The sequence below is a fragment of the Chionomys nivalis genome, chromosome 14, assembly GCF_950005125.1.
Source record: "Chionomys nivalis chromosome 14, mChiNiv1.1, whole genome shotgun sequence".
NCBI classification, from domain to species: domain Eukaryota; kingdom Metazoa; phylum Chordata; class Mammalia; order Rodentia; family Cricetidae; genus Chionomys; species Chionomys nivalis.
In genome coordinates, this window is record NC_080099.1 from 22,515,364 (window position 1) to 22,528,458 (window position 13,095).

The following is a 13,095-nucleotide window of genomic DNA, read 5'->3' on the forward strand; positions in this document are numbered from 1 at the left end:
CAGGGGTTATCAACCTGTGGGTCATGACCCCTTGGGGTTCGAACAACTGCTTTTTAGGGGTCACCTAAGACCATCCTGCATATCAGATATTTACATTACAGTTCCTAACCATGGCAAATTTACCATGACGAAGTAGCAGTGAAACGAATTTCACAGTTGGGGTCACCACAACGTGGGGAATTCTATTGAATGGTGCCAGCATTGATTGCCACTGCTCTAGGAGGTCTAGAAGCTTGAAGTACATTGCTAGAAGTGAAAGGGAAGTCAACTGATAAATGTCATGTGGCCCTCAACTGAAGTCAAGTCGTGTTTGAAAAGCAACCCATTTTCTCTCCACTGGCTGCCCAGGCTGGCAGACAGCCCACTTACTCCTTGTTCAGTCACTCATAAAGGGTATCTAGGAGTGGGTGACGTCAGCCAGGAAACTTCTGTCGGCCCCAGGAAAGGCTCACCGTGACCTCTGATCCGTTATGGTCATTTTTCAGGAAAAGATGAACAGCCACAAGAATACTGATATGTTCTGTGTTTCCAATTTTATTTCAGAGGGGCTGAACTTTTCCAGGCTACGATTGTGAAAGCTGTAAAGGCAAGAATTGAGGAAGAGAAAAAGTCCATGGATCAGCTAAAGAGACAGTAAGTACTCTCTTCGCTGTGATCTCTGCCTCTTTCCAGTTAGTATGGAGGTAGTCAACTTGGCTCTTGGGATTTCAGACCCCTGAGAAAATATATCCGTTTCTAACAATGAAGGAGACTTTGAAGGACTGGTCCACCCCTGTATTTTGAGTGCCGATTACTCTGTCAGGTCAGGCACTAACACTGCCACACTGAAGATGAGAGCAGTTTAGCAGGATGGTAGCTCCAGGATCTGGGAAGGGGACCCTCTTGGAAGACAGCAGGGAGCTGCCACAGATTCAGTGACTTTGTTCAGAGTCCCGAGCTGGTCATTTAAGTTCTCTGAAACTCCATCTGGGTCATTCAGTTAGGGCACACAGTTGTCCCTTCCGAGCTGTTATCAGGATTGATAAATGAATGAAAGAGGCTTGCATTTCTGGATCCAGGAACTATCTACGGAACCAGCTTCAGAGGCACCTTTTACAACAGTACAGTACATGCTCAGGAGAATGAGCTCTGATACATAGGGTCTACGGTAACTAGAACAGCACTGGTATGGCCAGCTCTTCCTGATGTGATACAACACTTTTCCTACCACCCTTGTCCCATTTGGAAACTTCTAACAATGGCTAGAAATTCTAAGGACTGGCACACACCTGCATTTTGAGTATTAGTGTTTAAACCCTAATAACCATAGGATTGGAATCCTAGACAACTTTGTCAAGGAAGTAGAAGCCTTGTCCCACCCTTCCAGGAAAGCCCCCTGAATTGAGAAGAGGGCTTCTCAACTGCATTCCATCGTGACCTCGGTTCTTAATTCCCTTCCCTTAAAGGGTATTTCCTTGTGTAAATTATTCCATAGCATGGTTATGTGCACAAAGACCTAAGATGTATATGAAATTGGAATGTATATGCAGTGTGCTGCAACCGTTGTTATTCCTCTAGCTCAGACTTAGAAGGAACAAATGCAGGGCCACATTTAGAGTGTGCTCTCACTTTCCGTGAGATGTGACTCTTCATTTGCATTTTGGTTAAGAATGCAAAGCTGGGGCAGGAGAGATCTATACTCCAGCTTCGAATAATTCAATACCCTTTCCTGGCCTCTGCAGCCACCAGGCATGTATATGGTGCACATGCATGGAGACAAAACACCTGTTCACATAAAATAAACAAAATAGAAAAAATGATGCAAAGCCTTTGGTTATAATACTCTGTGTTCAGACTGGCTATGATGCAAAATGAGAACAGGTATCAAGGGCTTCATGCTAAACCTTAGCATCATGACTATTGATTGTATTGCTAACTCCAGTATCTATGAAACACAGAGTATCATGGATTCATGTATGTGTGAGAGAGATATTTATTGTTAATAAGCAATTATCTCATAACCCTTAAGTACTTCGAAGTAAGCTGACCACTTTGCTCCTGGATTCAGATATTTGGAGAACAATGTCCGTCCACAGAGCTGACCGTGGCATAACTGTGCATGCGCTCTTACTGTTACTAACGCTGCCTTATTTGTAGGATGGATCGCATCAAAGCCCGGCAACAAAAGTACAAAAAGGGTAAGGAGAGGATGCTGAGCTTGACCCAGGAGTCAGGGGAAGGCCAGGACATCCAGAAACTCTCAGAAGAAGATGATGAAAGTATGTCACGTTTTCCTCTACTCGAGTGCTTTGACATCTGATAGGAGCATGCTCTTGGTAGGGCTGTAAAATCCTGCTCATTTTCATTCTGTTAGTTGTCTCGCTGTGTTTCACTCTCCCATCGTGAGCAGATATGTTCCTTGGGGCATATTTAGTGAATGAATGCTTTTGCAAGCATCTGCTCTTCAACATGATACCTTTAATGAACACTGTCTGGTTTAGGTCACAGACATGTTCCTTATGAGATTGGCATGATTTTTGCTTAATTTGCTCCTTTTAGGGAATAGGTTTTAGGTATGCTGTGGTTGGTTTCTGTAAATCTAACGTGGGAATGAAAAATGCATGCATATTTTATGTCACTAGTGCATATTCATAGTTCACATTTCAGCTGTTACGCATTTCAATGAAATTTACTGAGAAACATATAATGTATTATATTTAATTATATATTTATCCAATTGCAGCGCTAACAGTCTGGTTGTAGGAGCCTGCATGCTTTCCTGCTTAAGGGAATAGAAAAATAATGCATGGTCTCTTTCCAGTTCCTAGAATCTCTTCATTCACAACAACTATCTTCCAATCATGCTAAATTAATCAAAAGAAAAAGTCCTATTCCTTGTTCTTGGTACATTTCAATGACTTATTTACCACTATGTGGTTCTTTGAAATGGGCAATAATTCTCTCTTGCTAATTTACTGAAAAAAAAAAATCAATGCAAGACGCATTTTTGGCTAAGAATACTTCTTTTTAAATGTTTCTTTACATATGCCCTCAGATCCTAGGAAGAAAGTGAGCATGTAGCATACAGTTAAGAGCATTCAGCGTTTGCAGCAGACTGCTAGTACATGAGTACTTTTGTAGTTAGTAAACTTCCTTTTCCTGACCTCTGATGTGTTTTTGCAATTGAGTTTTTAAAACGTGGTTTTCAAAGCGTGTGTGCTCACTTCCTAAGAATTAATGTCTGGACATATTTCATTTTAGGAGAAGCAGACAAACAGAAAGCCAAGGGCAAAAAAAAGCAGTGGTGGCGGCCTTGGGTTGATCATGCTTCCAGTAGGTTTTCTTGATCCTCTTCCGATCTCATCAATTCTAACCCTTATATCCTTGACCAGAATTCAGGCTCCCCATGACCTGTGTGCCCCATGCATGGTTTGATCCTTGTGACTTGATAGGGGGTCAGAGTGTAAGAACACCACAGTGCTAATGAGCCTCTAGGCCCCACGGATCAATTCTTCCAGAGAAATTAGCATGTTGGCTGAAGGCAGCCAAAGTTGTGATCAAGAGAGTATTACCTCAGAAAACAAAGAACTGAGTTGTTAACTAAATCCCCAGAGTTCTGTTCCTATCCACTGTGTGGTTTAAAGCCCTTAAGGATAAATCTGTCTGGTTCCACGACTCAAGAAAGATGATTGCTCTCCTCTAAGTATCTGTGACCCTCTTTGTAAGGCCCTTGGCATGGCTGTCAATGAACCTCCCTCTCTATTTTCCCAGAACTGGGATTTCCTTCGCATTTAAGGAAAATTCAGAGTATGTTTAGTCTAAAGATGGGGGATAACCCAAAATGCGCTCACTTTGTACTTTAACCTCTCCCAACCTCAAAATGGTTCTGCAACAGCCAATATCCCAAACACCCAGGCCCAGAATGCAGACCAATCTCAGATATGACCAACTAATAGCAAAACCAGGAAAACAGAGTCTGCTAGCCACATAAACTGCAATGTATTTCCCTCCTAATGATAAAAGTGGGATGTGTGGGTATAGACACCATTGGCTGTATTTGTTATGTTTGTTAGGAATATTTAATATTCCTAACAAGGTTTAGTTAAAAAAAAGTCAGTACTGGCCAATGGCTTTACATTGCAATGACGAATGGCCCACTATAATCTAGTCTTTCTGGATTCCTTAGATGTGGTAGAAGAGTGAATGATTATTATTTTAAGAATAATGTGTAGTATCTTCAGCCTTTTTTGTCTTCCACTGCACAGCCACAGCTGCAACTGCTATAATCAGACGAAGGAAGTTAAACATGGCTGAGAACAACCCTGCTCAAAGGAAACCTTTAGAAAACTAAGGAAATCTCAGTTTGCCACCTGAATTCTGAGAGTCACAGTGACCTGCAATGGGCTAAAATCGGCAAACTGATTTAAATGGCATGAAATTTGAAATTCACTTAGCATCTTTGTATTTAATTAGATTTCATTCATAATGTTGTATTTTAACAGTACAGTTAAAAATAAGAGAGAGAGTAAGGGAAAGAAAGAGAGAGAGAGAGAGTTACAAAGAATTCCATTTAATTTTTTGCCCAAGTTCAAAGACAAAGGTTCAAGTTGAAATCCATTGTGGCTCCTCTGTGGTTCATTGGCTCATCAGTCAGGTTAACAACATGCAGAGAGCACTGAATACCTAGTCTATCAAGTCACAAGTAAACTGTGCCTACTTTTCTGTTTTTAAAGGGCCTTTGCTGGTTTAGAGTGACCTATCCAATCACATCATGTTGAATGTTTGTCCTTCAGTGGGGTAAATTCCCACTGTGGCCACTGAGGTGGTGGTGGTTTCTCCCCTTTGGCATCTAAATTATTTCAAAAAGAATTGGATATGGTCTTTGATAATCATAGTAGATATTGGTAATAACTTAACTCTCTGTAACGGTTAATGACCCTAGATTTTTTTTCCAATTCATTTCACCCTCATTATATCAGATTTTTCTGGTGTTCAACTCCGTGTGCCTTGTTACAACGTGTTACAGCGCACTAATGCAGAGCCGTCTGTCACATAGGGTTTGGAATCATGTCCTAAGTGGTGCTAAGTTACTACTGCATAACATATTTTCTTTGCCAAATTTGAAAGGAACAAAAGGGAAAGAATGCCCTTGACTGTTTTTAGACTTTGATGTTCCAAAACGTATCTCTAGATCTGGAAGAATGTTGTCAGAAGCCATTGACTGATCTGTTAAGATGATTGGGCTGGGTTTTCAAACAGCTTCTGAGAGATGCTGATGTCCGTTGCTGCTGCTGCTTGTTGATATCGTTGGTCAACAGCAAAGATGGCAATGTAAGCTGTGGTGATGAATTTGCCAGTTCCAAACCTATGCACGCACAGCGGACTGCATTATTGCTGTTCAATAATACCTTCCTTCTTCCCACGGTCGTGTGTCTCTGTCAGTTGCACACCATCCTCGGCAGTACCTAACTCTGCTTTCTTGAGAAATATCTGAAGAGCCACGTTTCTGTGGACACAAGTGGTGAGATTCTAAAAGTTACCTTCCTACTAAGCAATTTATCAATGACACCAGCATCTGTGATTTGTGCCTGGGCAGAAGTCTCCAATTTGCCCTAATGTGCATGGAAGAACTTCTTAAATTATCATTAGTAGCACACACTAAAAAAGTGATTTTCCTAGCATTGCTTCAACAAAGTTTTTTGAAGAAATAAGAGACTTAAAAAAGTATTTCATTTTTTCAGATGTACCAGTTTCACTTGCTTACATAGTAAATTGGTGATATTACTAATGATAAAATCAATGCTTGAGATAAAAAAATTATTTGGGCTCAACCATATGAATAAAAATGATAGAAGGTATGATTGAATACAACTTCAGCTATTGTCGATCTTAGTGCCTATAATGAGGGTAAAATGTTCTACCTTATAATGCTCTGTGTTTGTCACAAATGATCATGTGATGTAGAGTCCACAAAACTTCCCTGCAATATCTTTCAGCTTACATGAAGGCATTACTTTAATGGTCTTCCTCACTGTCAAATGTAATGCTGTGACTTTGGTTTGTTCTTGCTTATTATTACGTTATGTTGTATTGCATTGATTCCCTCGGGCCTGGATCCAGTACTCCGGGCCTGTTTTTTTTCCTTCGAAACATGAGTAACAAATCACAGTGCTTCTGTTCAAGGATATAAGGCCCAATTTGTTCACTCTGCATCTTCCTGAATGAAGGCTCAGAGTCATCTGATGCTGTAGACAAAATTGTTCAGCTTTTAACCGTAGCTAGTGACATTCACTCAACTGGTTTTCAACAAGCCAAGGTTTCCTATGACCAAATCATAGTTTAAGACATCACATCACCACCTGTGAGATGACTCTGCAGTTTGAAATCCCATTTACAATTAAAAACCTTAGTATGCTTCCCCACAATGATGGTACAGTTCTTGTAGCATCAGAAGTGAGTCTCTTCTCTCTATTAAATTTAAAAGTTTTCAAACATACAAAGATGAGAATTTCCTAAATTTCTCTAAGTCTCTAGACGTCTCTGATTTCTCTGTTCCCATTCCTGACACAGACAATATATTCTTGCAGGGCCAGTGTCAGATGAGGCAGAAGCAGGGCCATACTGTTTGTGCTCTGTCCCTGAAGGTCATTACCGTTCTCCTTGGATTTCGTGATGCTCTCAGGGAATGGCTTGTTGACCAGAAGCAGGGCAGAACCAAACCCTATGGACCAGGGCTGTTCTTCCTCAGTCAGTCCCTTCGCTACATGTAGAAGCAGTCAGAATAGATGCCGTTGTCTTGTCTTCATTGTTGATGTTACCTACCCTTTTCCTCCTTGTGGCAATGTGTTTGTTGTTGTTGTCGTCGTTTATTTTATTTTGTTTCTTTTTTAACTCTTTCGAATGTCTTGTCTTACGTTGCCTCATGTGTCACGTGTGGACAAGCCAGGTCTGCATAGTATAAAGTGAAGTAGAGACTGGTGGCACCCATCTCCATTCTGTGTCGCCCTGGTTGGTTTGTCTGTGACAGACCGTGCCAAATCTGCTACTTTACTTCGGCCTTTGTCTAAGGGATCAAAACTGATGAATTGAGAAGCAAAAGTTGTCAAGTATTTTGGCATCTGCACAAGAAATGGACTCAGCCCAATAAAGCAAGGAAGATGGAAGAAATTGCCAGGTCAATGCCAGCCTCATAAATGGCACAGACAAGGCCTCATGCTCTGTAGACCCAGCCATGCCAGCACCATGTTGCACTAGATAAAATGGGTTCTTTTCATCTGTTTTCTCCTGCTAACATCTCTGGCTGTGGTCCTCTCGAGGACCATCTATGTGTCTTTAGGGAGGAAATTTCATGAATAGGCCCCCAGGTTTCTCATGTCTCCTTCCAGAAGTAAGCAAATATTTTGTCTCGCTTAGTGGTCAGGAGCGGAGACTATTATTTATTTGAAACGGATAGTGAAGAGGAGGAAGAAGAGGAGCTTAAGAAGGAAGATGAAGAACCCCCGCGGAAGTCAGCATTCCAGGTAACTAGAAGGATGTGCGCGATGATACCCTTTGCTGGTTAGAAACACTGCGATTGGTTTTTAAATTAACGAGTCTTGTTTGCAGGCTTAGATGACCTCTTCTGTAGCCTGTGGTACGGCTTTCAGAGTCTTCTGATGGACGTCTGGAATTGTCTAGTTCTAATTAAACTACAGCACTGTTCCCTCTCAGGAATGCCGTAACTACCACATCATGTGAACAGTGCGGGTCAGCACGTCATCCCTGACATCCAAGCATTTTCTTGATGCCCCAAACAACAATAACCAAAAAATTTCTCTTGCAAGTAGACAACTTCCTCAGGATTGCTCTGGATTGCTTGGATGCAAGGCTTACAGCCCCCTGCGTGAATGAGTTGACTGTGTAAATAAATGCATGCTCCTCTTTAAAATGATTGCTTAAATGTTGCATTGGGTTTTGAAAATTAACTTCATATGTATTGCTATTGATACCAGAATGATTTAAATAATAACTATAAACATCCATCCTGGTTCTGATTTTTACAGCTGAGTTCTCTCTGTTCAGGAACCTGCTGTCTCAAACACAGCTCTGACTCACTAGCAAGCACAGTGTTAGTGGCGGGGTGGGGGCGCGGCAGAAGTCCATCCTTCTTAAAGATGAGGCCATGTCAGAGGACAGGGCATGAACTCTTTCTGCACATTTGTCTAACCTCTGGACCACAGGCTGAGACAGTTATATCCCATGTGTCATAGTACAGATCGTATAGAAAGGTTCTCATAAAACTTTGTGATTGCCCATGATAAGGCCATACACTGCTCCCTAGATGGGCCTTCATAAATGGGCAAGCCCAAATGCCTGGTCTTCCTGATGACATTGAAGGACCAAGCAACTTGTGGCACTTCTTCGGTGCGGTGCTGCCTCCCTGGCTCCATTGTCCCTCTGTGTGTTTGGGAACATGTTTGTGTGCATGAGTGGGGGTGCTTGCCAATACTAAGGACTTAACAGCCTTACTTTTTAGCTAATGAATTTTATGCTAACCACCTCTCATCGTACAACAAAGAAGAGAATGTGGACCATCTTCACTGTGTTTATGGACTATATGCTGCGACTGAGTGTGCTCTTCTTCCTAACTTCCAAGCTCAAGCACATTTTATTCCAGCTTCAGCGAGTGGCATGTTTTAACCTCAGTGTTGATTGTAGAGACAAGCTCATGTGACGTCATATATTAAATTGTTAACGTTGGGGTTTTTTTTTTTTCCTACTAATTACTCTTGCTTTGTCCTTCTTTGTAGAGAGCTATTGGGAAGTTTGCCTCAGCCATTTTAGCCTTGCCAAAGTCTGTCATTAAACTTCCCAAAACTATTCTTCAGTATTTAATCCGAGCTGCAAAGGTATTTCATGTTCTACTGATGTGTAGTGTGTGACTCTCTGCTCCATAGAACTTTAGCAAAACATCCTTCTATCTACATTTTCTCTGTTCTATGAATCATACAATGAAAGCATCATATGGATGTAAAACATTAAATTTTCCAAAAAAAAAGAGTTCTTAGGAGCCAGACTACTTATCATTTTCCTACTTTGAAAAGTAGACACCAGAGATTATAAAAAATAGGAAGAGAAAATGCAGATATACGTGTACTTTCTCTCCTCGTAGTTTTGGGTGAGTTACATCTCATCTTAAAAGGGTGGCGTCTGGTTGCATGCCTCAGTTTATATTGAGTAAAGCATATATAATAATTCTTTCTCAGAAAGCTGGTAAGAATTTCCAGATAAGCCTATAAAAGACTCCTCTGGTTCTGTCCCCGCTTTCAGCTTCTCGTTAGTTTCCAGCTTCCGAATGTGGACATAGATGTCCTGTATCCAGCACATCTTCCCCAGCTGCTGATGCCCAGAGCACAACAGTGCTTCTCAATAAAGTTTAACAATGCCCTTGTTCATCACCTAATACAGAATGGATGTCAGTCAGCTGCCTATATCGTACTCGCTTCATTATTAAAAACCACAAGGAAGAAATTATTCTTCTTGTATTTTGTAGCATGTTTTCCCTTCTAAACTCAGCCCGGAGGGAGCTCTAAAACTCTTGGGCCATTATGATCTGATGGTCGTTGAGTTCATGCAAACAGTTGGGATAGTGACAGAGACGAGTGCACCTTGCCTTTTCCCTGCCATCTCGTTTCCATGCTGATTCTGGTCCCACTGGTCATACAGAACCTGAAATGCAGGGTGTCTGTGAAGCTCTCAGGTGAGGCTGTATTGCTGGTCTCGCTAGGGCCTCAGAGTCCAACCCTCCGACTGCCTTTCATTCTCCATTCCAGAGGACTGGCTTTGATTAATAGTCACTGTTGCTGTTTCTGCAGGGACTTTATCTTTTCTGCTGTATGAATCCATATGAGTGTCTAAATTTGTAATTTAGAAATTATTAAAGTGAAAGGTTGCAAGTTATCCACCCCTTTTGTTACTCAAAACAAAGCTAAAGACGATTAAGTGACGATAAAGGTGTAAAGGGACTCTGTATTCCAGTGTACTTAGGGCAAACTATAAAATGCTATCAATTTGAGTTAAGGATATCCACTCCATTGAAATACTCTTTGTTTAAAAGAATGTATACAGTTTTGCTTAATGACCTTCTGGTAAAAAGTGAGTCTCACTCCCCTAACAATAAAGATAAACTTGGAGATAAGTTCAAAAACACACACTCGTGATGGTGACTATTATCTGAACCTTCAGACTTTTTGTGTGTACTTCCAAGCACTTTCTCCTTCTGGCTGATGCAGTTTGGGACCTTGCTCCCTAGACAAGCCACCAAATTGGGTAAAAGTAAAAGATAGAATGTCATAATTTGGGAGGTCATAAAAACCCTTCCATTTCTGGACTCAGTAAGGGTCGGAACCCTTTACTGAAATAGGAGACGGCAAAACTGGCCTTCGGTCAAGTGTTTGGAACTTTAAAATAAACGCTTTTCAAAATGGCAGTCTTAAGATAGCTTTGCCTGAGAATAGGGACTCAACAGCTCACAGCGTGGTTGCTCTGTCTTGCTTCCTGTACTTGCATGACCAGAATGTTCCTCTCGTCAACAAGACACCGATGACTTTCATCCCTAGGGGACCGATGTAGGGTTAGTAGTTCTCAGCATGTCAGACATCAATGGTTCCTTCCCTGCCCTTCTTAAAGTCTGCGAATCCTGCCCTTCTCAGCCTTCCTCTCTCCCTCCCAGCTGTTTGCTTTTTCCTTAGAACAAAGAAAGTCGTACAATGCACACCTGCTGCGCTCACAAATTATTACCTCTTAATTTCTGTTTGGCATCCTTTCATTTTATAAAACAATAATAGTATAATACTTTTCTTGGAGTGTTTTTTTTTTTTGAAGCCATCCTATGCTGTTCTTAAACCTGAAGATGTATTTATTAGTTTGGTTTCTTTTAAAGCAAACTATATTATGCAAATTTGCTTTCTAATGTCCTAAACCTGAGAGATAAGTGGCTAGACTCCCAAACTGACATGCTCAGTAAGGACCCACCAGCGCTTGCTTTGATCCTTTTGAGTATCAGTTCATGCCCTAGTTCCATAAAATACATTTAGCATACCATAGGACGTTTACCTCCCAGATTTGTTATCCAGAAATAATACCAATTTTACATTTGTGTGTGTTGCCCGTACAATTCAGATTTCTACCTCTGAGGAAAAACGAGGTGCTCTTTATTGGACCCTGTGCCCTCATATTTCAATATGTGGAAAAGTTGAATCTCTACTTCCTAGTGGCATCAGAATGCCAATCTGTTTATGTCATGTTTTCTAAAATTTTCTGAAATATGAAAATCATCTAGGATCAAATGACAATATATGGGTTTACAGCTACCCTTGTGTGCTCTTATCTTAATCGTGACAGTGGAAAACCCAGCTTCCCTGAGATCCGGGGGTTGCATGTTAAGCATGCTGGCTTGGTTTTATGATTTCGGGAGGGCTGATTGTATGTATCCTGTCTCGCTTTTGTTGTTTTTGCATGCTTCTGGGGATGTGGAGGGTGGGTTCTTCCAAACCATTGCTCCTTGGTGATTGGTTGTAAATTATTGATGTGACCATCCTCGGCTCTGGAATGCAACTGACAAAGGGTAACCCGAGGCACCAGTTTCCCTCTCTGCTCTCCTGGGTTAGCTGACTCTCACACTGTTTTCCCTCTCTGCTCTCCTGGGGTAGCTCCCTCTCCCACTGGCATTATTTCCCCTGTAAAATCCATCGGCTTTTTCAAGTTACTCATAACCACTACTAGGAGAGTATTGACAATGTAAAACTTACTTCCACCCGAGCAAATGAGAACATTAAAGAAGACATCTTCCTTTTGACTGAGACGTTTGCGATAGGAGAAAGTCCTCTGATGGTGCTCGTCAAGACCTCCCAACTCCAGCTTGTTGCGTGCAAAGCGAAACTTCTGTCACTGAGGATCACAAACAGTGGTGTTTCGGAGAAACGATGGTTTGCTTTTACCCAAGTTTATGTCGTGATCATCTTTGACACCGAGTGAAGAAAGTCCCCACATCTATTTATATATTATATCTTACGGTAGCAAATTAAGAGCAAGAAGATGCCTTTAATCCCTGTATGCCTTTAATCCCTTCACTTAGGAGGCAGAAACAGACAGAGTTACAAACCAGCCAGCAAGAAAAAAGAATCTAGACCAACAGAAGTCAACTTAACATAAGCAGGGAAAGCGATACTTGTGAGAAAAAAAAATCTTACATCAAAGAAGCTTGGCTTATGTCCATTTACATTTTAAGTTACTTTTAAAAGTCAGAAATTAATTGGACCTTCTCCTTTCAGTTTGTCTATCAAGCCTGGATCACTGATCCGAAAACAGCACTCCGACAGAGGAGGAAGGAGAAAAAGAAGTTGGCCAGAGAAGAGGAAAAAGGAAGACGCAAAGGATCTGGGGACGGTGAGTGCCAGGCAGGAAGCAGCCACAGCCTCTGCCCCATGGAGGAAGTGTTACAGGGGACACCAAATGCCAAGAGGGCATTTTCAAACCAACTGAGGTGAAGATTTCAAAGGAATCATGTTGCCAAAGCATAGTGGAATACTCTCTTAATTGGGTTTCTATAAAGACCATGACCACAAACAGCTGAAGAAGAAAGGATTTACTTAACCCTGCAGCTTCCCCCTTATCACTGGGGGAAGCCAGGGCATGAAGTCCGGGAAGGAAGCAGGAGGCAGGAGCTGCAGAGCCCATAAAGAATGTTGCTTATTAGCTCGCTCCTCCTGTCTTGATCACCCTGCTTTCTTACAACACCCAGGACCACCTACGAAGGGCTGGCATGGCCCCATAGTGATCTGAACCCTTCCACAACAATTATCAATTGAGAAAATGTACCGCCGGCTTGATCCTAGACCAAGATGGTCGGGGCATTTTCTCAATTAATATTCTCTTTTCCAAAATGACTCTAACTTGTGTCAAATTGGCACAAAACTAGCCTGTACACATACTATTCGGTAGTTTCCCGACATATTATTTAAGTGAAAAACAACATTTTACAAAGTAGCAGACAATTATTTAAACCACTTACTGAACAAAGAAAACCAAAGTACTTCAACCAGTATTTTACATTTTAAATAGGTATGTATCATAGTG

The 13,095-nt window shown here is 41.5% G+C and overlaps 1 protein-coding gene across 4 annotated transcripts in view; it reads left to right on the top strand.

Annotated features, from left to right (window-relative positions):
• Piezo2 (piezo type mechanosensitive ion channel component 2) overlaps nucleotides 1-13,095 on the top strand; it is a 347,577-nt gene that overhangs the window by 292,628 nt on the left and 41,854 nt on the right. For 3 of the 4 annotated variants that reach the window (XM_057788599.1, XM_057788598.1, XM_057788600.1), the window contains 5 exons: nucleotides 544-633; nucleotides 2,137-2,258; nucleotides 3,241-3,312; nucleotides 7,393-7,499; nucleotides 12,291-12,405. In XM_057788599.1, the coding sequence (XP_057644582.1) occupies nucleotides 544-633; nucleotides 2,137-2,258; nucleotides 3,241-3,312; nucleotides 7,393-7,499; nucleotides 12,291-12,405 (506 nt within the window). Of the gene's footprint in view, nucleotides 1-543; nucleotides 634-2,136; nucleotides 2,259-3,240; nucleotides 3,313-7,392; nucleotides 7,500-8,768; nucleotides 8,868-12,290; nucleotides 12,406-13,095 lie in introns of all 4 variants that reach the window. The other variant, XM_057788597.1, reaches the window with a different exon arrangement.